The sequence below is a fragment of the Capricornis sumatraensis genome, chromosome 2, assembly GCF_032405125.1.
Source record: "Capricornis sumatraensis isolate serow.1 chromosome 2, serow.2, whole genome shotgun sequence".
NCBI lineage: Eukaryota > Metazoa > Chordata > Mammalia > Artiodactyla > Bovidae > Capricornis > Capricornis sumatraensis.
Window position 1 is genome coordinate 208,609,660 of NC_091070.1, and position 26,161 is coordinate 208,635,820.

Sequence of the window (26,161 nt, forward strand, 5' to 3'; positions counted from 1 at the left end):
CCATAGGGTCGCAAGGAATCGAACATGACTGAAGCGACTTAGCATGCACGCAGCACTGCTGATAGACAATTAGGTTGTTTCCACATAACAAAAGAGAGGAAGGGAAGGAGAAAGAAAAGAATAAAGGAAAGGAAAAAAACCCGCGATCATCCCCATTTTACTGAGGGAAAAACGTTGCCACAGGTCACACTGAGCTGGAGACTCAAGTTCCGGTTCATCAGCTCCCAACCGTGCGCGTCAGCTACTCAGTCCAGGTCCCTACCAGCACGGCCGCACAGCTAGGGAAGTCCCCGCCGGCCAGGTCAGATTCCTTAACGCCAGTCTGGTGGATTTCTGTGTGCCCCCTAGAGGCACCCGCAAATCGTTCGGTATCGCGCCACACACCTCCGGCCAGCAGGGGGCACTGCAGCAGTCTCCATAGCACGGACTGTGTCTTTAGCGGTGCTCACTTTTCCTCGAGTCCCCGAGGAACTTCCGGCAACCGCGGAACTTTGGTGCCTCCGGACCCGTAACTTGCGGACGCGGGCGCGCAAGGCGGCAGGGGTTGTTTCCGGTCGTGTTGGTGGACTGGCTTGAGCTGGGGCGGCAGCGACTGCGGCGGCGGGGGAGGAGGAGGAGGAGGGAAGATGGAAACGATTCTGGAGCAGCAGCGGCGCTATCATGAGGAGAAGGAACGGCTTATGGATGTCATGGCCAAAGAGATGCTCACTAAGAAGTCCACGGTGAGTGGACCTGGGCAGGGGCTACCGTAAGGCCGGGCCCTCTGCCCGGGTTTAACCTCAGAGTTTTTTTCAGCCCTCAGACCCGCCCCGCCCCGAGCCCTTCGGGGGATTCCCTCCCCGAGCTCAGGCCTAGGTAACCTTTCCCCGGGGCCCAGCGCCCAGAGGCCTCTCTGCTTGGGCCGCTAAGACCCGAGCGGGTAAGCTCCGCCCTCGGGCGGCCTTCCCAACTCCAGAATTCCGACTAACGGCGTATATGTCACCGTTTGCCTTTCTTCAGCTCCGGGACCAGATCAATTCTGACCACCGCACGCGGGCCATGCAAGATGTGAGTGTCCCGCTGTCCGCTTCTCTTTGGGCGCGGTGGACTGGAAGAGGAGGGAGGGGGTGCGGGAACAAAGGTAGCCGATTGGCCAGTCGAGGAGTTTGTATGCCTGCCGAATGTACGCGCCGAAAGCAACCCTGAGGATGCTTAACCACCGTTACTCCCTTCTCCGAATGGAGTACTCTTACTCATTTTTAACTACTAGAGAAGATCCCCTTTACAGCATCCTGTGTCCCATGGATGTGCAAAGAGTAGTTATGAGGTGTCAATGCCTCAGGCTTAGAAGGTACTCTCCTTCTCCCCCATAGAAAAAAAGACCCTAATCAGAGTTTCTGAATTAGGATAGATAAATATTACTAGCCCCTAATCCCTTATCTAGATTCCCAAATCCAAAGTACTCTGAAAACAAAAGATGTTTTAATTTGTTTTGGAAGTTATTTGGTGGCAAAAATCTGACTTGATCTGATCAGATGAGAGGTTTTTTATGATCTTTATCCCATTCAATAAATAACATAACTTTCACTGCAGAACTAATTAATGTGTTTTCCAGATCCCACTAGGGATATTTCATGTAGTACCTTCCTGAATTCCAAATTCTGAAGCAAATCTGGTTCCAAAAGTTTTGGAGAATGGGCTATGTACTTGTGCCATCCTGAATTTGAATCCAGAGGAAGCTGTGTGGTGTTTTACTTAGCCTGAGCATTCCTTAATCAAGCCTTTTGAAATAGTGGAAGTCAACTTGGACTACCCTTTTATCTTTGAGAGTCTTTGATGGGAACTGCTGTTTTCCAAAGGGTGACTCTCACATGGCTCTCTCTTACAATACTTCTATTGTTGTTTAGTTGTTAAGTCATGTCCGACTCTTGCAACCCAATGGACTGTATAGCTCATCAGGCTCCTCTGTCCATGGGATTTCCCAGTCAAGAATGCTGGAGTGGATTACCTTTTCCTTCTCCTGACCCAGGGATCCAACCCACGTCTTGTGCATTGGCAGGCAGATTCTTTACCACTGACCCATCAGGGAAGCCCATGACTCTTCTAGGGAAAGTTAAATATGGGAACTCTGCCACCCCTCAAAACACATTTCTTAGGTAATCTTCAGAGTGACCTGTTTTAAAAATTAGCTAGGAGCCAGTGTTGTCTGTTAAGGGTACCAGAAAGCATAAGAACTTTTAGCACCACATCTCTTGAAGTTTTCCTGAGATTTGACTAGAGAGCCCTTGTTGGTTGCTTGGGTCTCAGTTGTACGGGTGGATTGCTTCATTCTGATGGATTTGTGTTTGCCTTTCAGAGGTATATGGAAGTCAGTGGGAATCTGAGGGATTTGTATGACGACAAGGATGGGTAAGTCACAGTCACATTCAGTCCAGCAATTACTGCTTTTGAGGGGCCATGGTTAAAGGACTGACTTTGTGCTCCATGTTTTCTGGATTTTTTTCTGAAATTGTAGCTTACGAAAAGAGGAGCTCAATGCCATTTCAGGACCCAATGAATTTGCTGAATTCTATAATAGACTCAAACAAATAAAGGAATTCCACCGGAAGCACCCAAATGAGGTATGACCTTGCAAAGTTTTTTCTCCAGACCTGTCCAAAGAGTATACAAAGGACGTGTGTTAGGAAAATGGAGATGGCCATTCAGATGTCCTTTCAAAAAGGAACTTACCAGTTAGCAATAAGCAGCGTAGTTAGGTGACATCCTGCAACTCTGAGTTCTTTCAGAATTTCCCTCAGCTTTAAGCTAAAGCCATTCTCTTCTTGGGCTTCCCAGGTGGCTCTCATGGTAAAAAAGCTGCCTGCTAATTCCCTGGTGGCTCAGTGGTAAAGACTGCCTGCACTGCAGGAGTTGTAGGTCCAATCCTTGGGTCAGGAAGATCCCCTGGAGGAGGACATGTCAACCCACTCCAGTATTCTTGCTTGGGAAATCCCATGGACAGAGGAGCTTGGTGGGCTACAGTCCATAGGGTCATAAAGAGAGCTGGACACGACTGAAGCGACAGAGCACACATATTCCTGGGCAGCCCCTAACCAGTGACTGAACACAGTGCGGGGGAGGGGTATCACAGCCTGGTTATTTCTGCCCAGTGTGAGACTTTCAGTGAGATTTTGTCATATCTACATCATGGTCTAGGCTCTCTCTGCTCCATCCCTCCATCCTGCTCGCTCTCTTCTCTTTTTTTTTTTTTTGGGTGGCCACACCTCATAGTTCATGGAATCTTAGTTCCCCAAACAAGGATCAGAACCGTGTCCTCTGCATTGGAAGCATGGAATCTTAACCACTGGACCACCAGGGAAGTCCTTTCCTTTTTATCTTTCATGGATAATCCCTCTCCTCCTGCCCCTACCACCCCACTGGTCAATAAACCACTTGTGTTCCTATCTTGAAATCTGCTGCCTGGAGGAACTGACTAACACAAAGAAGCTTTACTCACGTCCATTGGTCATTACCCCTTCATGATTCAGCCCAGAGACCAACTCTTTCATGAAAATTGCTTCCTAGTCTATCTCACTCCTAGTTAATGCCAGTTAATCTTTCTTTTCTTTATGATCTTGTCATGTTCTCTGACAATAAATGTCTGCCCCACTGTACTGTAAAATTATAAGGAGCAGGGATTACATCTCAGTTGTTGAGAACTTACTAAACATCTTGCACAACTGACCAAAGGAATTCCAGGGCAAAGGGGGAGTGAGGCATGGCTGTAGAAGTGGAGAGAGGGGTCAGTAGTTGCACTGAGCGTTTATGACTCTGTAACTGAAAAGTTGTTTTTTTCCTTGATGGAACTAAGGAAGAAAGAACCTGTTTACACTGGAAGTGGATTTTTATGTATGTAGATTTTCAGGTGATGATGGGCCTAGGTGGAGGTGTCATATGAGCAGTTGAAGTTAGTGACTGGGGCTTGAGAATTATCACGTGAACTTGATGGCTGAAGCTGTGAATCATAGGGTTCTGGGAGGGAGAGAGAGTATGAAGGGAGACTCAGCTTCTGTGTGCCTTGGGGCACTCCCAGTAAGGCACCTCACGGGAAGAGGGCCTGGGGAGCCTCCAGCACAAGTCAGTTGGCAACTCCAGGCCATGTGTTATGGGAGCTCAGCAAATGAGCTTCAGAAAGGAAGTGACTGGTGTCTGCTGTTACTGATTGGTAACTGCCAGGATTGCTGCTCAGTGGAAGTGGTGGGAGTGGAAATCTGGGAAATCTGGTCACAGGGAGTACTCGTGAATAATGGGGAAACAGTAGTGTGTAGTGTTTTAACATGCATTTGAAAGACTGGCAGGAAAAAGGAGAGGAGAAGCAGGAGGAAGATAGGAAGGTGTCCATATGTAAAGGAATGGGTAGAAAAATAAGAGACTGAAAATACTAGGCAGAAGAGGCTACTTAGTGGAGGCACATAGATGTCTCCTCACTCCCTTTGGAAGGTATTCAGTCTTTTGCTAACCAAGAGAGAAGACGTGAGTACCATTTTGGTGTGTAACCTTATCCCAGCTCTGGTGGAAAAGTGATGCAGAATAAATGGTTAAATTTATTCCAGGATATACTAAGGGGGAAAAAATAAATCCAATTATGTGAGAAGCAAAGTAATAATCTTGTCATTTGCTTGTATTATAGTTGCACAAATACATATATATAAATGCACAGAGCAATGGTTTCCAAATCTTGCTGTGCATTTGAATCTGAGGGTCTTTAAAAAGTGCTGATACCTCCCCCCACTTCTCGTTTAATTGGTATCAAGTATGTCAGGGCTTTTAGCGCGCTCTCTCAGGAGAAGGCAATAGCAAGCCACTCGAGTACTCTTGGCCTAGAAAATCCCATGGACGGAGGAGCCTGGTACGCTGCAGTCCATGGGGTCGCTATGAGTTGGACACGACTGAGTGACTTCACTTTCACTCATTGGAGAAGGAAAAAGCAACCTACTCCAGTATCCTTGAGCCTGGAGAATCCCAGGGACGGGGGAGCCTGGTACGCTGCCGTCTGTGGGGTCGCACAGAGTCGGACACGACTGAAGCGACTTAGCAGCAACAGCAGGTGATTCTAATGTGCAGCAAAGTTTGAGAATGGCTGACGTTAAAAATTTTTTAAATAGTCTGTAGACAGTGGTTATCTATTTGCAGTACAATTTTTTTTGGTGGAGGCAGGTTGGTTCCCAGGGGGTGGGAGTGCTCTTCAAGACAGATGGGATCTTAGTTCCCCGATCAGGGATCGAACTCATGCCCCCTGCATTGTAAGTGCAGAATCTTAAACACTGGAGCACCAGAGAACTCCCTCGCAGGAAAATTATTAAAGGGGGCAGCTTGATTTTTCTTTTCATTCTGTCTTTTTATGTTATTTGAACTTTTTTGAATGTTATTTTAGCAAATTTTAGTTAAACAATGGCAGAAAGCAAAGGAAAAAGCAAGGTAATTGGAAAACAGAAGTAAACTTCTAATGAAAAATCCAAGCCAAGTGAAGCATTAGAAATCCAACTTTCTATATAGCCCATTCTGTGATATTGCAACTTTTATGTTGAAAAATCCACTTGAGCTTTTCTCTTTTTTCCCATGAGATCTGTGTTCCGATGTCAGTGGAATTTGAGGAACTCCTAAAGGCGCGAGAGAATCCAAGTGAAGAAGCACAAAGTAAGTAGAGTTTAATGCTTCTCTCCAGCACCAACGGAAGTGCAGGTAAATAACAGAGCTCAGATTTGCCCTCAGAGCCCTGGAAAATGGCCCCACAGAAATTTATAGCTGGGTTCTCCTACTGATATTCTCTTTGTTAGACTGGAGAAAAGTCTGGACTAGATTGTCATCCTAAACCGGCGTTGGGCACAATGTTCATTTTGTGCTCGTCCAACTTAAATGCATTGGCTGAGTCCTGTTTCACTCTGTGAGCAGAGAGAGGGTATTTGGGTAAAGGGCTGCATTATGAAACAGTGCAGTCCACTTGAAAGGCCAAGTCCAATAAAGTGGTCTTTAGTACCTGAATCACTGATACCTCTGATTGCTTCAGATTTGGTGGAGTTCACAGATGAAGAGGGATATGGTCGTTACCTGGATCTTCATGACTGTTACCTCAAATACATTAACCTGAAGGCCTCTGAGGTAAGACCCAGGATAGAGAAGGTGGCTCTGATTCTCACAGTGAGTCAGGACACTGGGCCGGGGCTACTAGACATGGATCAGTGTCTTCCTTGTGTTCTGGAACTGTTAGGTAAATATTAAAATGGTGATGTGCTTTCTTAGAAGGAAACCATTTTCAAAGTGAAAATCGGGTTTCTGCAGTGAATGAATAAGTCTATTTTACTTACTAGTAAATTTTGTTTTATTATTACAACAAGCCTATTTTGCTTTTGTAAAAATGAATTTTTAAAACTCCCAAATACACATCCAGCATCTGTGTTAGGTACACATAGTAGTAAGTACATAAAGATACAAAAACATAATCTCTTCCAGGAATGACTATTTAATATCTTTAAAAAATACCTAAAAATAACTTTCCATAGAGATGAAGAAGGAAATGGCAACCCACTCCAGTGTTCTTGCCTGGAGAATCCCAGGGACAGGGGAGCCTGGTGGGCTGCCGTCTATGGGGTAGCACAGAGTCGGACACGACTGAAGCGACTTAGTAGTATGAGAGATGAGATTTAATGTGACAGTGTCAGGAAAGTCTCAAGGAAGTATGTGATGGAATTCCTCTTGGAGTTGTAAGGACATGTCCCAAAAGTTGTCTCAGCTGTATAAGCTCCATGAGTCCAGTCCTGTTGGATCTGTCTTGTTCTCATGTGTATCCACACACTTGGTCCAGAGATACTCAATAAGTGATTGAATGAGGGAAAAAACGGCACGTTCCGGGACATTATTTTAAGAGGTAGTGGATGTCAGTCTTTAAATAAGTGCCCGGTATGTAGTAATGATGAACAGATGTTTCTTTTAGCCTATGGTTTATTGACTTGATCTGTATTTTTCCAGGTTAATTATGTGTCTCATATTCTACTCAGTCTAGTGGAATTAACACCCAGTTAATGTAGGAATTAAATGGTAGGAGAAAAAAAAGGCTAAAGTGAGTTGGGCTTTGTTAACTTTGTTAGGCTCAATTTTGATCTCATTTATTGGAGATTATGTAGTTAGGCTCAATTTTGATCTCATTTATTGGAGATTATGTTGTAACTTGGTGCAAACACCTAGCTGAATCTCTTGTCATTTCTTTTCTCTTTTCAGAAGCTGGATTATATCACTTACCTGTCCATCTTTGACCAGTTGTTTGACATTCCTAAAGAAAGGAAGAATGCCGAGTACAAGAGGTAGGCATTATTAGCTTCCAGGCCTCTACTGAATGTGACTAGAAGATTATTTTAATGAGATTTGAGGGCAGTTTTGAATTTTTGTTTCATGAAAGGCATACATGAATGACTTCCAAGTTTATGGGAAGATAGGGATTTTAAAGATACATTTTAAAAATCATAATACTTTGGGACTTCCTTGGCTGTAGAGTGGATAAGAATCCGCTTGCCAGTGCTGGGGACGCGGGTTTGATCTTTGGTCCTGGAAGATTCCACATGCTGTGGAGCAGCCCCTGTACCACAAGTATCGAGCCCCCTCTCTAGAGCCCAAGTGCCTCAGCTAGTGAGTCTGGGCACCCTGAGCCCGCACACCACAGCTGTTGGGTCTGTGTGCTGCAGCTGCTGAAGCATATGTGCTTAGAGCTTATGCTTTGCAGCAAGAGAAGCCACCACAGTGAGAAGCCTGTGCACTGCAGCCAACAGTGGCCCCTGCTTGTGCAGTTAGAGAAAGCCCTCGCAGCAGTGAAGACCCAGTGCAACCAAACAAATAAATGATTAATTAGTTAAAAAGTAAAATCATAATACTTTGACTCTGGAAGAATATGTGTCTGTGGGCACATCTGTGATCTTAGGCCCATACTGTTCTTAATTTTGTCTCATTGTGAAAGGAAGTCTCCCACCCTGGTGCCTCTGTCTTTGGAGCTGAGCAGAGTGGGGACAAAATTAAACTTTCTCAGAGGTGCCTGGGTCTGATATATAGATGTCACGCTTTGTTTGTGTTGTTGTGCCCCTAGTTAGTAATCTGCCTTCCTCTATTTTTCTCATTTTCTTTTTACCTGAAATCTTTCTTATTTGTGAGTTAAGACTGTAGTATTTGGAATTGTATCTTGAGGATGAAAGAAGATAGGAAAGGTCAGAATCAAGATGACATATTAGAAGAAAGCCAATTGTAAGCTCATTTTTATTCCTTTAAAAGACTAGTATCACTGGAGTTATAGGTATATCTTATAGGGCATAACAGTATATCAAAAATAGAAACCTTGCTGTCTCTATATTACATATTCCTCTGTAGATACCTGGAGATGCTGCTTGAATACCTTCAGGATTACACAGATAGAGTGAAGCCTCTCCAAGATCAGAATGAACTTTTTGGAAAAATTCAGAACGAGTTTGAGAAGAAGTGGGAGAATGGTACTTTTCCTGGATGGCCGGTGAGCTTCAGTGGGGGTTTGGGTGGAGGACATTCCAGGGAAGTAAACTATTTTACTTTAATCTTGAGCCTCTGCTTTAGGCCTTCGGATGCTGGTCCCTTGGGATCAGTTGTAGCCAGGAGGTGTTCTCTGCCAAGTATGCTGAGTTTTCTCTGTATACTTTGGAAAGAGATTTGTCAGGGCCCACTTGCCATTGGCTGAGCCCAGCATTTTCACCAACCGTATCATTACTGCTCTGTGGTTGCTACTGACCAAAAGCTGATATAATTATGTGCTAGAAATCTTTATTATATATTTTCATTCCTGGAGACAAACATGAATTTTTTCTGAAATCTCTGCGAGAATTGGACCATCTAGTTTTAGTTGGTGTTTTTGTTTTTTGTTTTTCTTTTTGCTCTGCTCTTATAGGCATTTGATTCTCACTCATACATGTTTCTAAGGGGCCACCCAGCACCTGGTACATGCACACCTCGTCTTACTGCACTTTGCTTTCTTGCACTTCTCAGATGATGCAGTTTTGTTTTTTTTTTTTTTATAACAAATGCAGCAACTCCCTGCATCAGGCAAGTCTGTTATTGCCAGTTTTTATTTTGTTATGGTGGTCTTTGATTTTTATTACTACCAAGACTCAGATGGTGGTTAGCATTTTTTCGCAATAAAGTTTTTTAACTAAGACATGTGCGTTGTCTTTTTAGACATAATGGGATTGTGCACTTAATAGACTACAGTATAGTGTAAACATAACTTTTGTATGCACTGGGAAACCAGGAAGAATTGTGGGACTCTTTTCATTGCGATAATTGTTTTACTGCAGTGGTCTGGAACTGAACCTGCAATATCTCCAAGGTATGCCTGTAATTTAGATGACTCCCTTGCCTTTGTTCTAATCCTGGGTCTTAATAAACATCGTATTGTTTTTCCAGAAAGAGACAAGCAGTGCCCTGACCCATGCTGGAGCCCATCTTGACCTCTCTGCATTCTCCTCCTGGGAGGTATGTTTTCTTTAGCCTGTGCTGGTCTTGCCTGTTCACGCCTCAGAGGGGTCACTTGATCTCCTAACGCTACAGACTTATTATGGTAAGACACACATCCTTGAGATAAGCATCTATGAAGAATGTAGAAAGATGAAAAAAAAGCTTATCCAATTTCTCTGAACACTGTTAACTGAAAATTAACCATCTTAAGCTATAGTGGAGGTAGTGGAACACAGCCAGTATGGTTACGGGTGAACTTAATCACAGAGTCTGTCCTTTGGAGAGTTGGAGCATCCTGCTAGGAGACTGGCTATGGAATGTGTGGTCTTGCCAGTGTTTTAGGAACACCCACACACCAGCCTGCAAACCTAAGTTTGAGCATTTGTTGCTTCTCCAAGTCTATTTATATAAAATTGTAACTTGTTTCTTTCGTATAGGAGTTGGCCTCCCTGGGTCTGGACAGATTAAAATCTGCACTCCTAGCTTTAGGCCTGAAGTGTGGCGGGTAAGAGACTGATTTTTCTATCAGAACTGTCTCGTTTACTTTGAGTTTCGCAATCTTCTCCACACTGCAAAGAGAAGCAAGCCTAGATGGTAAAGTAATCCTGAAATCCTTTGCCCCTGTGTCTCCTTAGGACCCTAGAAGAGCGAGCCCAGAGGCTATTCAGCACCAAAGGAAAGTCCCTCGAGTCACTCGACACCTCCCTGTTTGCCAAAAATCCCAAGACAAAGGGCACCAAGCGGTAAGTGGCGGGGAGGGGGCACCTCTGCTTACATTTTAAGCTTTTTATTCCCGTGCAGAATTCGTACCACATCAGAAATTTTAAAGCCCATTTTATCACTGCTATTGATCCATCCGGCTCCAGTCTGCTCTTTTTCTCTGCTAATGGCAGACAGTTCTCTCATCGTGACTATAAACCAAGGACAGTCTATACTCAGGTGTCTGAGAGTGGGTGACGTCTCTAAAGTTGAAACTGTACCCCAGGTATATTTTGTTACCTCTGTAGGTTATAGAGGGTAAGTTGGTTCAAAAATGTTCGTCTAAGTGCATTTTTGCTGGTAACAGTTGAATCTGTTCCTGACCCACATGCTTGTACAGGGTATTTTTTTTATATGTGATTTGGCTAATTCTCAAAACAAGCTTGAAAAGTATTTGTTATCCTCATCTTTGACAGATAAGGACTTGGAAGAGTTATACCTGTTATCTCACAGTTACTAAGTAGCAAGACTTGGGCCCAAGTCTGCCTGTTCCAGAGCTTGCCCTTCTGTACCACATTTCCTTTGTATAGGAATTTAAATACCTGGACATGCCTTTCACTCTCTAGAATGAGGTCAAAGAGGAAGCTTCTATGCAGTCTAAGAAATAATCTCAAGAAAAATGCCTGGCAGTCCAGTGGTTTAGACTGCTCGCTTCCACTGTAGAGGGCTTGGGTTTGATTCTTGGGAAACTAAGATCCTGCAAGCCACATATCATGGCCAAAAATTTTTTTTTAATTAAAAATAAATAAATATCAACAAGTCCTGAGCTGAACAGAACATTTGCTTTCACAACGTGGTGTTTCTCTTGTGCTTGTAATTTTAGATGCTCCTATGGAATAAATATTCCCAGATATAGAGAACATGGCATTGGGTGAAAGAACCCTTAAGTGATATAGTTTGTTTCTTATTTCCAGAGACACTGAGAGGAACAAAGACATTGCTTTCCTTGAAGCCCAGATATACGAATATGTAGAGATTCTTGGGGTAAGTGACTCTGCTGAGGGCTGTAAATGCTCCAAGTTGTGGAAGTAAGAGAGCTATAAACTTGTAGGATATTTTTTACGATTGCAAGAGAAAATGCATAGATCAAACTACTTTAGCCGAAAATTGTGTTCTCCCATGGTATTTAGCCCTTCACCGAGGTCCTGTTCTGTTGTTAGGGGTCTGTTGTTAGGTGACATTCCTAGGTTTGCCCAATCCCCTGAGGCTGGGTGGGAGAGTAGACTCCCCTCTCCATGTAGAATCCAGATTCTTTCCCTGAGCTCCAGAATAGAGCTAGGGGTGACCCAGGAAGCAGACACTCAAAAGGCATGTAAGGTGTGACTAGAGTCATCTGTTGGCTCCCTCTTTTACACCTGCTTTGGATAAAAGGAGGTTAGCCAGACGTTGGATACGTGGGATGCTTATACTCTCCACAGGGAACTAGGACTGTGCGAGTGTGGGCAGCAGTCTGAGTTGCCACTCCTCTTTAAAGACGACTGAGGCTAATCTTTGCCCCTGACATAGGTGTGCCCACAGCAGCAGCTCTTCATGAATGACTTTCTCTGAAAAGGCGTAACTTACTTGTTCACAGGGTTGGAGCAACTTACATGTTACTAGGTTTGGAGGTTAGTGGTACAGAACTGGCTGTGAGCTGCTCCTTGAGTATTTTTTCAAGAAGAAGCCTAAGGGGGTTACAGGTACAAAAAGGCCTACCCAACCAAGATGCTTATCTTAGAGAAAGTTGGGGGAGGAGCAGGAGAAAATGATTCTCTTTCAGGGAAGAGAAGGTGGAAGATGGTCATTGTCTCTGGGAGTGCTGCAGAGAGGACCAGCCTTTCTGAGTGTCTGCTTTGTGCAGTTTTCAACTGCTCTCAGAACCTTTTCCTTTCCAGATGCTCACATGGTGCTTTGAGTAGGTGGTTCTGGTTCAGATAGCTGGTCCACATGTCTTTGTCTCTTGCCCTTGTTTGATGACCACGTGTATAATAACTCATAAAAGTAGAGTCATTGTTGGATCCCACTGGTATAACTCCTTTGGATGAAAGGGATTAGCTAGACATTGGATATGTGGGATACTTATACTCTCCACACTGAACTAGGACTGTGCTAGTGTGGGCCCGTGGACTGCAAGGAGGTTCAGCCAGTCCATCCTAAAGGAGATCAGTCCTAGGTGTTCATTGGAAGGACTGATGTTGAAGCTGAAACTCCAGTACTTTGGCCACCTCATGCGAAGAGCTGACTCATTTGAAAAAACCCTGATGCTGGGAGGGATTGGGGACAGGAGGAGAAGGGGACAACAGAGGATGAGATGGTTGGATGGCATCACCGACTTGATGGACATGGGTTTGGGTGGACTCCTGGAGTTGGTGATGGACAGGGAGGCCTGGCATGCTGCGGTTCATGGGGTCGCAAAGAGTCAGACACGACTGAGCGACTGAACTGAACTGAGTGTGGGCAGCAGACTGAGTCGCCGGTCCTTTGAAGACAAATGCGAGGCTCATCTGTGCCCCTGACGTAAGGTGTGCCCACAACTCCTACCTTTGAGAGCATTTTGCTTTCCCCGCCAGGAGGTGGCACTATTCTCCTTGGAATTCCAGCCAGTTCCAGCCAAAATGAGTTCCGAAAGTTGATCTTGTTATGAATTGGTATTATTTTTACCATTGCTTCACCATTTACTGACACCTCTTGGTTTCCAAATATTATGCTAAATCTTTGAATACAGTCGTGAATGTGACATAGCCTCTTACCCTTGAAAAGCCCAGTTTGTGACTGAGGGCTACAGATAACTGCAGTATAATGTGATGTTTACTGTAATACTTTGAGATTGGGTGTTCTAAGTATAAAGAGGGAGATTAAGATGTTTGAGGTAGAGGAAACAGCAAATATGAAGGTAAAATTACTATGAAAGGAAATAATGAGAAAACAAACCATTGTCCTTGGGTATGTCTGGTGAGGGATGGTGTAGTCAGAGAAAAATTTGGAAAGTTATTGTATGTTGGGAGGTTGGACCTTTAAGTAGCAGAAAGCAGATTAAAGTGTTTTTAAGCAAAGTGTGCCACGAGATTGGTTTTCTCCAGCAGATAAATCTGGGGACAGCATGGAAGCTAGACTGGAGTGAGGACAGACTCGGAGCAAGTTGGAACGTTGTCACCTTGGTGAGGGCAATAACAGTGGGAAAGAGAAAGGAAGACTGATTCAGGGAACGGTTTAGGGACAGAAGAGAAAAGACTTCTATTCTGCGATTGTCTGTGGCCTCAGATGACTAACTAGGCAAGTGCTAGGTTTAACTTTTTCCGTTTTGTTTTGTTTTGACTTTTTCCTTTAAGATAAGGAAAGGTCTGCTGAAGAGGAATTCTGTTTGAAAGCAAGACTTTCCTTTTGTGCAAGAAAGAAAACTTGATCCTTAAAAATGAAGGATCAACAAAGGTTATAGGAAAACAGGAAATTTCCCTTTTTGTTCTGCACTCTTCTCTCACCTCCCTTTTCATTCATGGACCTGACATAGGAGCAGCGACATCTCACTCATGAAAACGTACAACGCAAGCAGGCCAGAACTGGAGAAGAGCGGGAAGAGGAAGAGGAAGAGCAGATCAGTGAGAGTGAAAGTGAAGATGAAGAGAATGAGATCATTTACAACCCCAAAAACCTGCCCCTGGGCTGGGACGGCAAAGTAAGTCCTCCGCTGCCCTCTTCCCCCCTTCTCTCATTTTGGCAGCACATGCAGACACTGGCCTAATACTGTTTTTCTTTTGTCTGATTTCTTTTAGCCCATTCCTTACTGGTTGTATAAGCTTCATGGCCTAAATATCAACTATAACTGTGAGATTTGTGGGAACTATACCTACCGAGGTCCTAAGGCCTTCCAGCGGCACTTTGCTGTAAGAAATTTGGCGCTTCTCCTGGATGTGGAAGCTTGAAACATGAGTCTTTTAGAGAAGAGGATAGGAGCAGCCTGAGAGGATCCCTAGCGTCCAGAGCTAGAGAGAATCAGAGAAGGAGTGGACATAAAGTCCAGCGTGTGGCATTTGGCTTCTGGCAGCAGTGCCAGCCTTGGGTTGCACCTGAAATGGTTTCTGGAGGCATTCCACTATTTGAACCGTGTTCCGTTTTTTCTTGCTTGCCCTTCCTGCCTTTCTAACTCGTTGGTCATTTCTCTCTCTTCTGTTGCTGGTACTCAATACCAAAGAAAGGGCTGACCGCCTCCTTCTTTGGGTCTTAAATGGGCCTTTGCCTCTTGGAAAAAAAAAAAAAAAAAAGAGGATGACATTTATCAAGCTATTCTTGAGAGAAGGCATTATCTGGGTGGTACTCCAGTAAGTGAATTCAGCCTTGTTTTGTTTCTACCTTCAGTTCTCAGTACTTGGAGGGAAATTTTACAGAATAGAAGACATGCTAGATGTAGCCAAGAATGGAGAATGTGTGTGAATTCCTCTTTGTCTTCCTCAGATGTGCATATTACTGATTCTGGGGCCTTTTCTGCCAAACTCCAGTAGTCTCTAAGTCTTTCTCAGTACCACCTCCAGTGAATTGGAATTGGCATCCAGGGCCCATGCCATCTGCCATCCCTGAGCCATACTGTCATTGCATTAGCCTCCCTTCTTGGTCTCTTTCATATCCTTGCTTGTACCTGATGAACAGTCTTCTCCTTTACTTCTAAAGATGACACTGACTTGCCATCAGTAATGCTTACACATGCTGGTGGTGGGGGTTGCATAGGAGGTAAGTGATGAGTTAAGAGTTGTGGTCTTGACACAGATTTTGTCTGGATCTAGGTTTTATAAACCTGCCCAGTGAGGCAGACATACAGTGCTGCTTTGAAGTAACTGCCTCTTGTCAGTCATAGCCAGTTGTCTACAGACAGGAACCTCAAAAGGAATACTGCCTTTAGGTGGAGCCTTTTGCAAAGGATTAGGGAAGGTTTTTGAGTGGGATGGGGTTAGTGCTGTGTGTCCAGTCAGTCCTATTTCATGCTGTCCTCTTGCTTCTCTCCTCCCAGGAGTGGCGCCATGCTCACGGCATGAGGTGTTTGGGCATCCCAAATACTGCCCACTTTGCTAATGTGACACAGATTGAAGACGCGGTCTCCTGTAAGTAATTATTTATTGTTCCCGAGGTCAGAGCGACAGTTCACTGTCCCAGTATTGTCGTGTGTCCAGGCCTAAGGGCAGCAGGTTGTGGTGTATACAGACTACTACAGTCCTATAGTTACTGCTTTTTCAGGGGATGGATTAGCCAGGAGTACTGATTCTTTCCCCCTTGAGAAGAGCTCTGTACTGAGTATAAAACTGCTTTTAACTGGGTTCTGTGAACTCCCGGGTATGCAAGATTTTGAGTGAATGAGTGTATGTGTATTTTCTGAATTGGTTTTACTGTGTTAAGAACTGCAGATACAAAGGAAGAAATAAAAGTGATCTTGGTAAGCTTATTTCTGAGGTGACAGGGCAGATACACAGCAACATGGCAGCAAAATACTCTCAGAGAAAAAGCCAAGCTCAGCGTGTGTCCAGGAATGTGGTGTTGAAGCTCCCAGGAACCTCAGGCTTCCTGGCCACCTGGCCATGGTAGATTTTTCCATCTTCCTCACAGTTTTCCTTCTTTTTCTTTTTTTGGTCATGTTTTCACTGTCAGTAGGTTAGACTGTTAGGAAAAGAATTTTACCACTCCACTTTGCTAAGTTTCAGGCGCTGCCTCTTAGCATATCACACTACTCTGCTGCCTGGTCAGCTAACTGATCTGGCTTCCACCTCTGGGGTTCAAATCCTCCATGGTAGAGCCAAGTAGAAGTGACCTAAAGGGTTCCACAATCCCTGACTTAACCCCAGGGAGTTCCAGGGACTCTTCCATTGAGTTTCTTGAGTGTGGTAAGCTTTGGGGACTCTTTTTTGCTGTTTTGTCTCTATGCATTTACAAGTCAGGATCATACAGTTCCTCTGATCAGAATTAAAATATATCAGATTATCCAGTTAGCCTCTTTTCATTTTTGCCCTTCACTCTGTTTAGAGGAAATTAAAATAGTAATGAAATTTCATAGAATCATAATACTGCATTTTGAATGCTGTCACATTTTTAGATTTGTTTTCTAGCTGCATATAACTAATAAGTAGATCATGACTGGGCGGAAAGGGGAGCATATTTTCTTAAATATGTCCTGTAGATTGCCTGAGTTGATTTATTACTTGATACCTTGAAATTGTAATGTAATACCTTACATTATTTTAGGCTTACAATCAGGTTCAACTGCAAAAACATGTTTTAATTAATTTTATTCCATGTATTTATTTTTCCTAAGCATTGCCCCCAAATCTTAAATGTTAAGTAGAAGCAGGCAATAAGTCTTCCTTGCCTGAGTGCTGTTTTTAAAGACTACGTGATGCAGCCTCACTAATTTTAAGGTTGGCTTATGATTTTATTATCACATTTCACGAAAGAAAGGTGATAACATTTTTATTACTTTTGATTAGGCTCGGATAAAACAGCATTTCTGAATTATTTCATACTGAGTGGTAGTTTTTTTTTTTTTTAATGTAGTTATTTATCCTGTTAGAATTCTGTTTAGAAGTTTTGTTTTTTACATTCATAGATAAAAGATGTGCTTTTTGCTTTGCTTTCAGACACTTGTCAGATTTAGGAATCAAAGCCATATTTATGTCATAAAGTCAGTCTGATTACATGCTACATTCTCTTCTGTCATTTGAAACTATATAGAGATTACTTCCTCATAGAAAGGTACTTCTCTGAGAAGACTCTCTAGTTAATAGCCCATATGATTCCTTGATTTAGTATGACAAAGTAGAAAATTCAATATTTTTATTCTGCATTTTACTATTTCCTTTTTCCTATTAATACTTTCTTTGATCTTGTTACTTTGTTCAAAAACTTACTTTTTTTGGAGATACGTTGATATCATATTAGTTTCAGGTGTATAACAGTGATTCAAAATTTTATAGATTGTGCTGCGTTTAAAGTTATAAAATACTAGGAAATTCCCTAGCGGTCCAGTGGCTGGGACTTCCTGCTTTCACTGCAAGAGGGCCCAGATTTGGCCCCTGGTCTGGGAACTAAGATCCTCCAAGTCACACAGGAAAAAAAAAAAAAAACTTATATTGGCGATATTCCTTGTACTGCACAACATATCCCTGTAGCTTGTTTATTTTATACATTGTAGTTTGTGCCTCTTAATCCCCTGTCCTTACCTTGCCACTCCCATCGCCCCTGCCCTGCCTTTCCCCACTGGTAACCACAAGTTCTCTGTATCTGTGAATCTGCTTCTGTTTTGTTATATTCATTTGTTGGTTTTATTTTTTAGGTTCCACATATGAGGGATAATATATAGTATTTGTCTTTTTCTGCCTCACTTATTTCACTAAGCATAATGCCCTCCGGGTCCGTCATGTTGTTGCATATAACACAATTTCATTCTTTTTTATGGCTGAGTAGTATTCCATTGTGTGTATGTGTGTGCATGTATATCTATCTATCTGTATATACCACATCTTCTTTTGGGCTTCCCTGGTAGCACAGATGGTAAAGAATCTGCCTGCAGTGCAGGAGACCTGGCTTCGATGTCTGGGTCAGGAAGATCCCTTGGAGAAGGTAATGGCAACCCAGTCCAGTATTCTTGCCTGGAGAATGCCATGGACAGAGAAGCCTGGCAGCTACAGTCCACAGGGTCGCAAAGAGTTGCACACGACTGAGCAACTAACACACTCACACACACTCCATCTCCTTTATTCATTTGTTGATGGACTTTAAGGTTGCTTCCCTGTCTAGACTATTGTAAAGAAGGCTGCTATGAATGTTGGGAGTACATGTATCTTTTCAAATTAGTGTTTTTGTTTTCTTCTGTTGTATACCGGGGAGTGGAATTGCTGGATCATATGCTAGTTGTTCATAGTTTTTTGAGGAACCTCCGTACTGTTCTCCATAGTGGCTGCACCAGTTTACACTCCCACTAACAGTGTAAGGGTACCATTTTTGTACATTTTCATCAGTATTTGTTATCTGTGGTGTTTTTGATGACAGCTATTCTGACAGGTGTGAGGTGATACCTCTTTGTGGTTTTGATTTGCATTTCTCTGACAGTTGGTGATATTGAGCATCTTTTCATGTGCCTGTTAGCCATCTGTATGTCTTCTTTGGAAAAATACCTATTCAGATTGTCTGCCCATTTTTTAACCAGGTTTTTTTTTTTTTTTTTCTATTAAGTTGTATGAGGAGTTTATGTATTTTGAATAGTAACCCTTTATCAGTAATATCATTTATAAATATTTTCTCCTGTTCAGTAGTTTTCATACTTAATGTCTATTTGTTTTGAATTCTGGTATGGCCATGTTGATTCTAGTTGTAATTAAACTTTGTGTCTTGCGTTTCTGCCACTTTTGTGTTATTTGAGCCACATAAACTCAATATTACATTGTAACCTTATTGATCACTCCCATTTGCTTTTTGAAATTCCTGTTGTCTGACAGCTTGTTCTACTGTAATAGACCATTCCCCAGTTATCAAATATTGGCAGCAGATGTGGGCTCTTTTTTACCCTAGTTGTCAATATTCATCCTTATATACGGGTGAGCTCTTTACACTCAGTGTATTAATTGATCTATCTATTTCTATTTAACTCCTTGTTTTCTTGTTAGATTTCTCATTTTCTTGTTAGATTTCTCACAAAGATTATATAGTAAATTTGAATCTATTCCTTTCATACAGGCGTTTTTCTAACATTTCTAACTTTAATGTTTCATCTAACAATTTATTTCTGCTACTAATTTCTGTTATCTATTATTAATATGTGTCATTCTGTTGAGTTATTTATAGGAGGTGATTATATTGATGATCTGAAACAGTAAATTCTATACATCTGACTCATAATGATTCAGTAAACTAAGTGTTTAATCTTATATCAATATTCTTATCACCTTGTTTACAAAAAGTGGCTTTTCTGCTTTCAGAATCCCATTATCTCCTTTTTTCTCTTTTAAAAAACTGTAGTTGACTTAAAATATTATATTTTCATGCATACAATGTAGTGACTCAAAATTTTTAAAGATTGTACTCCATTTATAGTTACTTTAAAATATTGGCTCAATTCCCTGTGTTGTGTCCTTGTAGCTTACTCATTTTATACATAGTAGCTTTCCCCCCCATTACGTCTTGTCATGTTGTTTTTACCCAAGGACTTTGTTGATGGAGTCCCTTAAGTTCTTTATGTTTTCATCTGTTCCCCTTCAAGGGTAAAGTTGGTTCAAAACCACATTCCTAACAGTGCAGCCTCTGGAGGAGCCACCTGTCAGGGTCCAGATCGTAGCTCCGCCACTTACTTCCTGGCTAGGGGACACAGGGCAAGTTATGTCCTTTAGTGCCTTGGTTTCCTTTATCTATCAAATGTGGGTGTTAATAGTATATCTACATCAGAGAGTTGTCTCAAATGAGATATATATATATTAAATGAAATAATACAGGTAAAGTGCTATAGCATGCCTGACCACAATGTAGAATGTATCAGTGAGAAAGCATAAGCTGCTATCATCGTCAGCTTCACTTGTGGGCTCCTCTACAGAGTCCAAGGTGTGAGATCCAAAGTCACCTTTATCTTTCACTTGGAGTTTAATCTTCCTATTGCTAGCTACCATATACCGGATGCTTGGTATATGCGAGGCAAATGGGAGATTTTTACACTCATTTAATCTTCAGAGCAATCAGTGAGGTAGAAGATCACCCACACTTTCAGAACAGGAAAAATGAGGTAAGTCTCTAAAGGTCATGTACCATAAGCAAAGAAAGCCAGGGGTCAATCACGTGTCTATTCTACAACAGTCTTTTCTCTTCCCATAATTCTGGACTGCCTTATTTTAAATTACCCCCATAGATGTTTTTCAGTTGATCATTAAGAAGAGAAAAAAATTTTTTCCAGAATAGTATTGGCAAGTTCATGATTCAAAATATTATCCATATTGTTTTCGATACTTATCTCCTTGTTCAGATGTCTACGTTTATCAGTTTCTCTCATATTATTATTGCTACATCTTTGATACAGTGTATCATTTTCACCCATAATGACCTCCCTTGACACTTGTAGGTCATTTGTGTAGTATTTGTAGTTTCACTTCTACCTCAGTATCACTTTCTCTTTTCATCACCTCCCCTCCCGTTTCTTTCCCCAGGGATTAGTCCTCCTCTTTAAGTATCTTAGGTTAACTCTCTGGCTTCCTTTCAGACTTTTCAGTAACAGACAGTTACAGACATCTTGACTCCCACAGGATCGTGACAGACTTTTATCTCAGGCATCTCACTACTAATAGGCATCCCTTATTTTTTAAATTAAATTTATTTTTCATTGAAGGATAATTGCTTTACGATATTGTATTGGTTTCTGCCACACATGAACATGAATCAGCTATAGGTATAATCAATTAATTATTAAATTGAAGTTACTTCTATTAATCTGTAGAGTATGTGCAATTTTTCTTCATTTCCCATTGGTAGAATATTTTTTATTAAACCTGGATTTCATGTGTGGTTTTTGGATTTGGGTTTTTTTTAAGAATCTGAACTAGACATCTTAAGGGTTTGGGGCTCTGAGGAAGAGAGCCCCTGAAAATCTGACTCCATGCCCTTCCATCCTGTGAGGAAGAATGTGCTTTTCCAGCTGTGCTTCCATCTGTGTGTATGCCTTCTCCACTTTCTTGTGTCTTCTCTTTAAGCCTTAGCTCACAGCGAAAGCAACTCTAGCTCTTGCCCTGTATGACCTTTTTCAGTATTCAGAGCCTGCCTTCATGCAGTTCAGCCTCTCAGGGTCCCAATTTCTAATATCAGGGAAGGATGGTAGGCAGGTGCAGCTGGGTCAGGTGCCATCCGTGGTGCAGTCAGCTGTCGCTTCAGTAACTGGCAGCAAAAGCAGCTCCTTGTTAGACCAGGATTGCTCCTTGCAGAGCACCTGGAAAGGCGTGTGCCCTGTGGGAGTGGGCAGGGAGCGGGCCACTGGCACAGCTCCCATACTGGCTTTCCTTGTCTTTGTTTTAGATCATTCTGTCTAAGCTTTTCTTTGGCATTTTTAGCAGGAGGGATTCCGTACTGTTATTTAAGTTACAGTAGTTTTTTATTTTTTTAACTTAAATGAAGGATTTCAGGTATGAATTCATTATTTTAATCATTCCATTGTTCCAAATTTACAAGTCATAAGTTGAACGAAAGACAGCTAAGAAAGAGCCCTATGGAACTTCTCACAAGATATTTCTCATTTAGGTGGTTGGTCACAGTTGACCAAAATTCACTAGGTATAAGTCTACTAAGCCTAATAAACTAATAGCATCAGGTTCAGATATCATCATCTTGTTTATGACAATATCATGAGAGATAACATTTTCATGGATTCTAGGGACATTGCCTGTGAGCAATCGCTTTTCTAAAACCATGGTATCCTGTGTCTATAGCTTTTATTGTATTGGCTATTCCATCAAAAATAGGAAATTCAGGGACTTCCTTGGTGATCCAGTGGCTTAGGAATCCGTGCTCCCAATGCAGGGGGCTCAGGTTCAATCCCTGGTCAGGGAACTAGATCCCACATGCTACAACTAAAGATCCCTCACGCTGTAGTGAAGGTCCAAAACCCCATGTGGCACAGCTAAGACCCGATGCCAAATATGAATATGTTTTTAAAAAGATTTCAGCTAATTTAAGGCAATTAGCAAGGAAGGAAAAGATGATTAGCCGAATGCCTGTACACCAGGCACAGAGTTAGGCACTTATATATTGTCTCATTTGCTATTAATATTTCTTCACCCATCTTAGACTTCAGCTTTCTCTATATGATATTTCTTCTATTCTTGTCGTGTTTAGAGATTGTTCTACTTGATGAGAAATATGAAAGCTTATAAGAATCAAGTAGTTGTTCCTTTTCACTGCCATCTTACCTTCACAGCAGCGACCTGTCCCATCTGTGGTACATAGCCTTTTGTTCACCTTCCAGACATCATTCTTCCAAGTTTAAGTTGTTCTTTCCCTAGTTTTGTATCTGTCCTGTCTTTGCACATGTCTGACCCCTCCCTCTGGAGCTGTGGTAGTGTCTGTAGATGTCTTTCCCTTTTCGTGTTCATTGGAATTGAACTGTCAGAATTATTTTCCTATTGTCTTCAGTGTTTATTGAGCCATCTTCTCTTTCAGACTCTTTGGCCATGATATTTCACTGTTGTTTTGTTTTTCCTCTGAATTTTTTGAAATACATGCATCAGACCTCAGGTAGAGGTATTTGACAATGTCTAGTGTTCTCTTGGGCCTTCCCTGTTATCTCAGCTGGTAAAGAATATGCCTGCAATGCAGGAAACCCTGGTAATTCCTGGGCTGGGAAGATTCCCCTGAAGAAAGGATAGGCTACCCACTCAAGTATTCTTGAGTTTTCCTGGTATCTCAGATGGTAAAAAGTCCACCTGCGATGCAAGAGACCTGGGTTTGATCCCTGGGATGGAAAGATTTCCCTGGAGGAGGGCATGGCAACCCGCTCCATTATTGCCTGGAAAATCCCCATGGATAGAGGAGCCTGGCAGGCTACAGTCCATGGGGTCTCAGAGTCCGACATGACTGAGTGACTAAGCACAGCGTTCTCTTTCTCCCCTATTATGAACTTTAAAACAGTAAGGTCACTTTTTCCAATAATTCCTGTATTTTGTACCATACTAACTTTTCCTTTGAGAGTATCAGTTCTCTCTGAGAGGTGTTTGATTATATTTGATCCAACTTTTATTTTGCAACAAAGCAAGTGAAGTGAAGTCGCTCAGTCGTGTCCGACTGTTTGCGAACCCAGGTCTCCCACATTGCAGGCAGACACTTTACCGTCTGAGCCACCAGAGAAGCCCGCAACAAAGCGAACATTGTGGTAAATTTTGCGATGAAAGGGGTTTGTCCACAGCCAGTCCAGAGCCAAAATTCCCATTTGGGGCAGGCAGATGTCTTAGGACAGGCACTCGGGGGATCCTAATGAGGGATATGTTGTAACACCCAGTACTCAGTGGACTCAGTAGAATCTGATTGCTGATCATTTCTCGTCCGGCAGTGTGGGCCAAGCTGAAACTGCAGAAGGCGTCGGAACGATGGCAGCCTGACACTGAGGTGAGTGTTTATGTAGCATCGGGTGTAACGTCAAGCCACAGAGTCCCTCATGGTGCAGGAGGGAGTGAGAGACGGACCCTGGTTCACTGTAGCAGAAAGTGTAGGGTGACAGTATCTCTAATTGGCTCTTGACTTGAAAAGCCTAATTTATTTGTGATATTACATGTGTCAGACTTCAAATCTGTCTTAAGACAGGTTATATTCTCCCTTTGAAATTTTGAAGTGGCAAGCAGAAGTACCCTGTGTCTTGTTCTGCCCTCAGGATTCATAAGCTAAGAGGTTGAAAATCTGTGTCATATGTTAGATCTCCTTTGAGGAGAGCATCTGATGAGCTTGCTCATGGCGTAGGGAGGCATCTTGTTGGTCTTGGGATGGTTATCCCTAACAGCAGATTTCAGAGATGAGAAGTGGTATGTATGTGAGCTATGGTAGCTGCTTCCTCTTGGGTCAGTGGTGTTCAGTGTTCCTTTAGCAGCAAAGCCCTTTTCAAACTGTGACATAGAACTCCAATACACAGGAAAGGCGGAACTCCTGGATGTGGAGAAGCTCAGTCCTCTTGGCCTTTATCCCCTATAGTGTCCTCTTAGGTAGAAACCTAGAGTTCTTGGGACCCATTTGAAAACCATGTCTTAAGTGAGCCTTTCTCAGCTGGAGTTCCTCATCTTAAACTCAGGAAGTGATTTGAATACACAATTTTCTCAGATATCCCCAAGGATTGGTCATAATTGGTACCATTGGGCAGTAGAGCAGAACCCCAGTTGAGAAAGGCTGTTTTAGATGAATGGCATGGAATCAGGCCAGAGTGAGCTCAGGTACCCAGAGGCTGGTCTAAATATTTCTCCCAGGAGTTGTGCTTAATGGAGTCCTTCTTCCCTTTTAGGAAGAGTATGAAGACTCCAGTGGGAATGTTGTGAATAAGAAGACATACGAGGATCTGAAAAGACAAGGACTCCTCTAGTGTTCGGGGATGTGTCTCAGCCGTGGGCCTTGCCCAGGCTTCCCTAAGATCTGCTTTTTCTATTTCTCCCAATCAAATGCTCCTAAAGACTCTTTGCTACTTAGTCTTACGGACTAGCGTGCATCTTGTAGAAACAAGGCATGCTGGCAGATCGCAGGGTTGAGATGTGTTTTATCTTTGTTTTTTACTGAAGAAGATTCTGTTGGAAAATAAAACCAGCCCTTGTTCTGAATGTGTCTTCTTGTGAAACCAAGAATCATGAACTAATTCAGTCCTCTAGTTTATAACACCTCCTTAATTCTTTCTCACAAGCTTGAGGAGCAACTAAATTAATGACACCTATTCTGTTAACGTATATTGTGCTAGGTGATTCTGACCTGACCTTGTTCCCCACCCCCATTTGCTGCTGCCTTTCCAAATGAGCATCACCCCAGGAAAGCCCTGCCCTTAGTTGAGTCAGCCATTCATGCATATACTATACTAGGGAAAGATGGGGAGAGTGAGCCAGGACCTCTGCTGAGGACAAAGCCATGCCACCAAGGTTGCCTTTTAATTTGCATAGAGGGATGACTTGGGCTTGGAATGGTCCTGCAGCCCTGCCCCTCTCCACGCCTCAGCAGCCTAGCACACAGTGAAACCAGGAGCAGCAGTGACCGCCTGCTTGCTGCTTCAGAACGAGAGTTTGGTGATCCCATCAGCCTTTGTCTCCTCCAAGATCCCTGCTTGACTGTGAAGTGGCTCCAAGCCCAGAATGGTCTCCAGGCCCCAAGAGCCACGGTTTGGGTGGACTCAAGCAGCTGCCTCAGGATCTGAATCAGGTATCCCAAGTGGAGAGAACTAGGGGAGTCAGGGGCCCCTGATCTGCCCACAGGCACAGTCATCTGAATGGCAGGGCCTGGTCTGACAGGATCCCAGAGAGGCTCCCTTTGCCCCTCAGCACCCAGAACTTCAGTTCACTTGTCATATATCCACTGGGGAAGATCCCAGCTCCAGAGCTGGCCTCTGCCTCACACTCTGTTACCCTATTCTCCATGAGTAGGGTTTGCACACAGCTTGCCGCTGTGGTCCTTCTCTCTGTTACTTTCCTTCCTGGTTCAGCCTATCCCTTGGGCAACTCTTCACACATTTATGTGTACTTAGGCTCCTCCAGTTGTTTGAAACCCCATTTGGACAACCTCTCCAGGGCCTGAGCTTCTAAAGCAGAGAAAGTAGATAATTAAACCTAATCAAGCCAACTAAAAGCGTTGATTACTGAAAACAGGCCCAAAGTGCTAGGAGACATTACCATTTGGGGAAGAGATTTAAAGCCTGGAAAACGGGAAACACGGGCACATGTCCCTCCAGCATTGCAGCGAGGCCTCCCCAGAACATTCCTGCTGTCATGGTCCTCGAGCCCCCTCTTCAGGAGGGGTACCTGGGACTCCACGGTCAAACCCGAGCCCCTTTTTTTTCCTTTTTTTTTTTGCTTTACAGTGTGAAGGGCCAGTGGGACCAGATTCCAAGGAGGCCTGCCTTCAGCCTTGCCCAGATGACTGCAGTCATCCTTGAACTTTGAGGAGAGCATCTGATGAGCTGCATTAGAAAACCTAGGGCTTCTCTGTCACTGCAGAGGCTTCTGTTTATCTCTTCCATTTATCCAAATATCTATCTGTTAGTGCCTTGCATGTGCCAGGCGCAGCTAGGTTTATAAATCTAGAGAATTGAGTGGAGGTGGGAGGGTGGGAGCAGACCCAGAGGTAAGGCGGTCCAGTCACACCTGGGCCAGCAGGAATTGCTGGGTGGCCAGCTTATCCAGCCCTGAGGGGCCACATAGCTACTGGGGTGGGACCAGCAAACTTGGATCAGAAGCGATTCTCCCCAGAGGGGACTCTGAAGTCTGCT

General features: G+C 43.1%; 1 protein-coding gene across 2 annotated transcripts; it reads left to right on the top strand.

Moving 5' to 3' along the window:
* Positions 1–574: 574 nt before the first annotated feature.
* On the top strand, positions 575–24,485 carry SF3A3 (splicing factor 3a subunit 3). Of its 2 annotated transcripts, XM_068964387.1 has the most exons (17): positions 575–722; positions 1,000–1,047; positions 2,336–2,388; positions 2,495–2,600; positions 5,583–5,655; positions 6,026–6,117; positions 7,234–7,316; positions 8,368–8,506; positions 9,430–9,498; positions 9,918–9,985; positions 10,116–10,223; positions 11,154–11,223; positions 13,727–13,891; positions 13,989–14,099; positions 15,218–15,308; positions 23,267–23,322; positions 24,203–24,485. In XM_068964387.1, the coding sequence occupies exons 1-17, from the start codon at positions 627–629 to the stop codon at positions 24,278–24,280; spliced, it is 1,506 nt and encodes a 501-aa protein (XP_068820488.1). In that variant the 5' UTR covers positions 575–626; the 3' UTR covers positions 24,281–24,485. The 2 variants fall into 2 exon arrangements, with proteins under 2 accessions (XP_068820488.1, XP_068820489.1); XM_068964388.1 differs by lacking the exons at positions 2,336–2,388; positions 2,495–2,600.
* The last annotated feature ends 1,676 nt before the right edge of the window (positions 24,486–26,161 follow it).

What these genes read in the sequence shown, in the direction of transcription:
- SF3A3 (XM_068964387.1), top strand. Translation starts at nt 627, where the DNA reads ATGGAAACGATTCTGGAGCAGCAGCGGCGCTATCATGAGGAGAAGGAA. An exon ending in TTGTATGACGACAAGGATGG is followed by an intron (nt 2,389 to 2,494) that starts GTAAGTCACAGT and finishes CTGAAATTGTAG; the next exon opens with CTTACGAAAAGAGGAGCTCA. An exon ending in TTAACCTGAAGGCCTCTGAG is followed by an intron (nt 6,118 to 7,233) that starts GTAAGACCCAGG and finishes TTCTCTTTTCAG; the next exon opens with AAGCTGGATTATATCACTTA.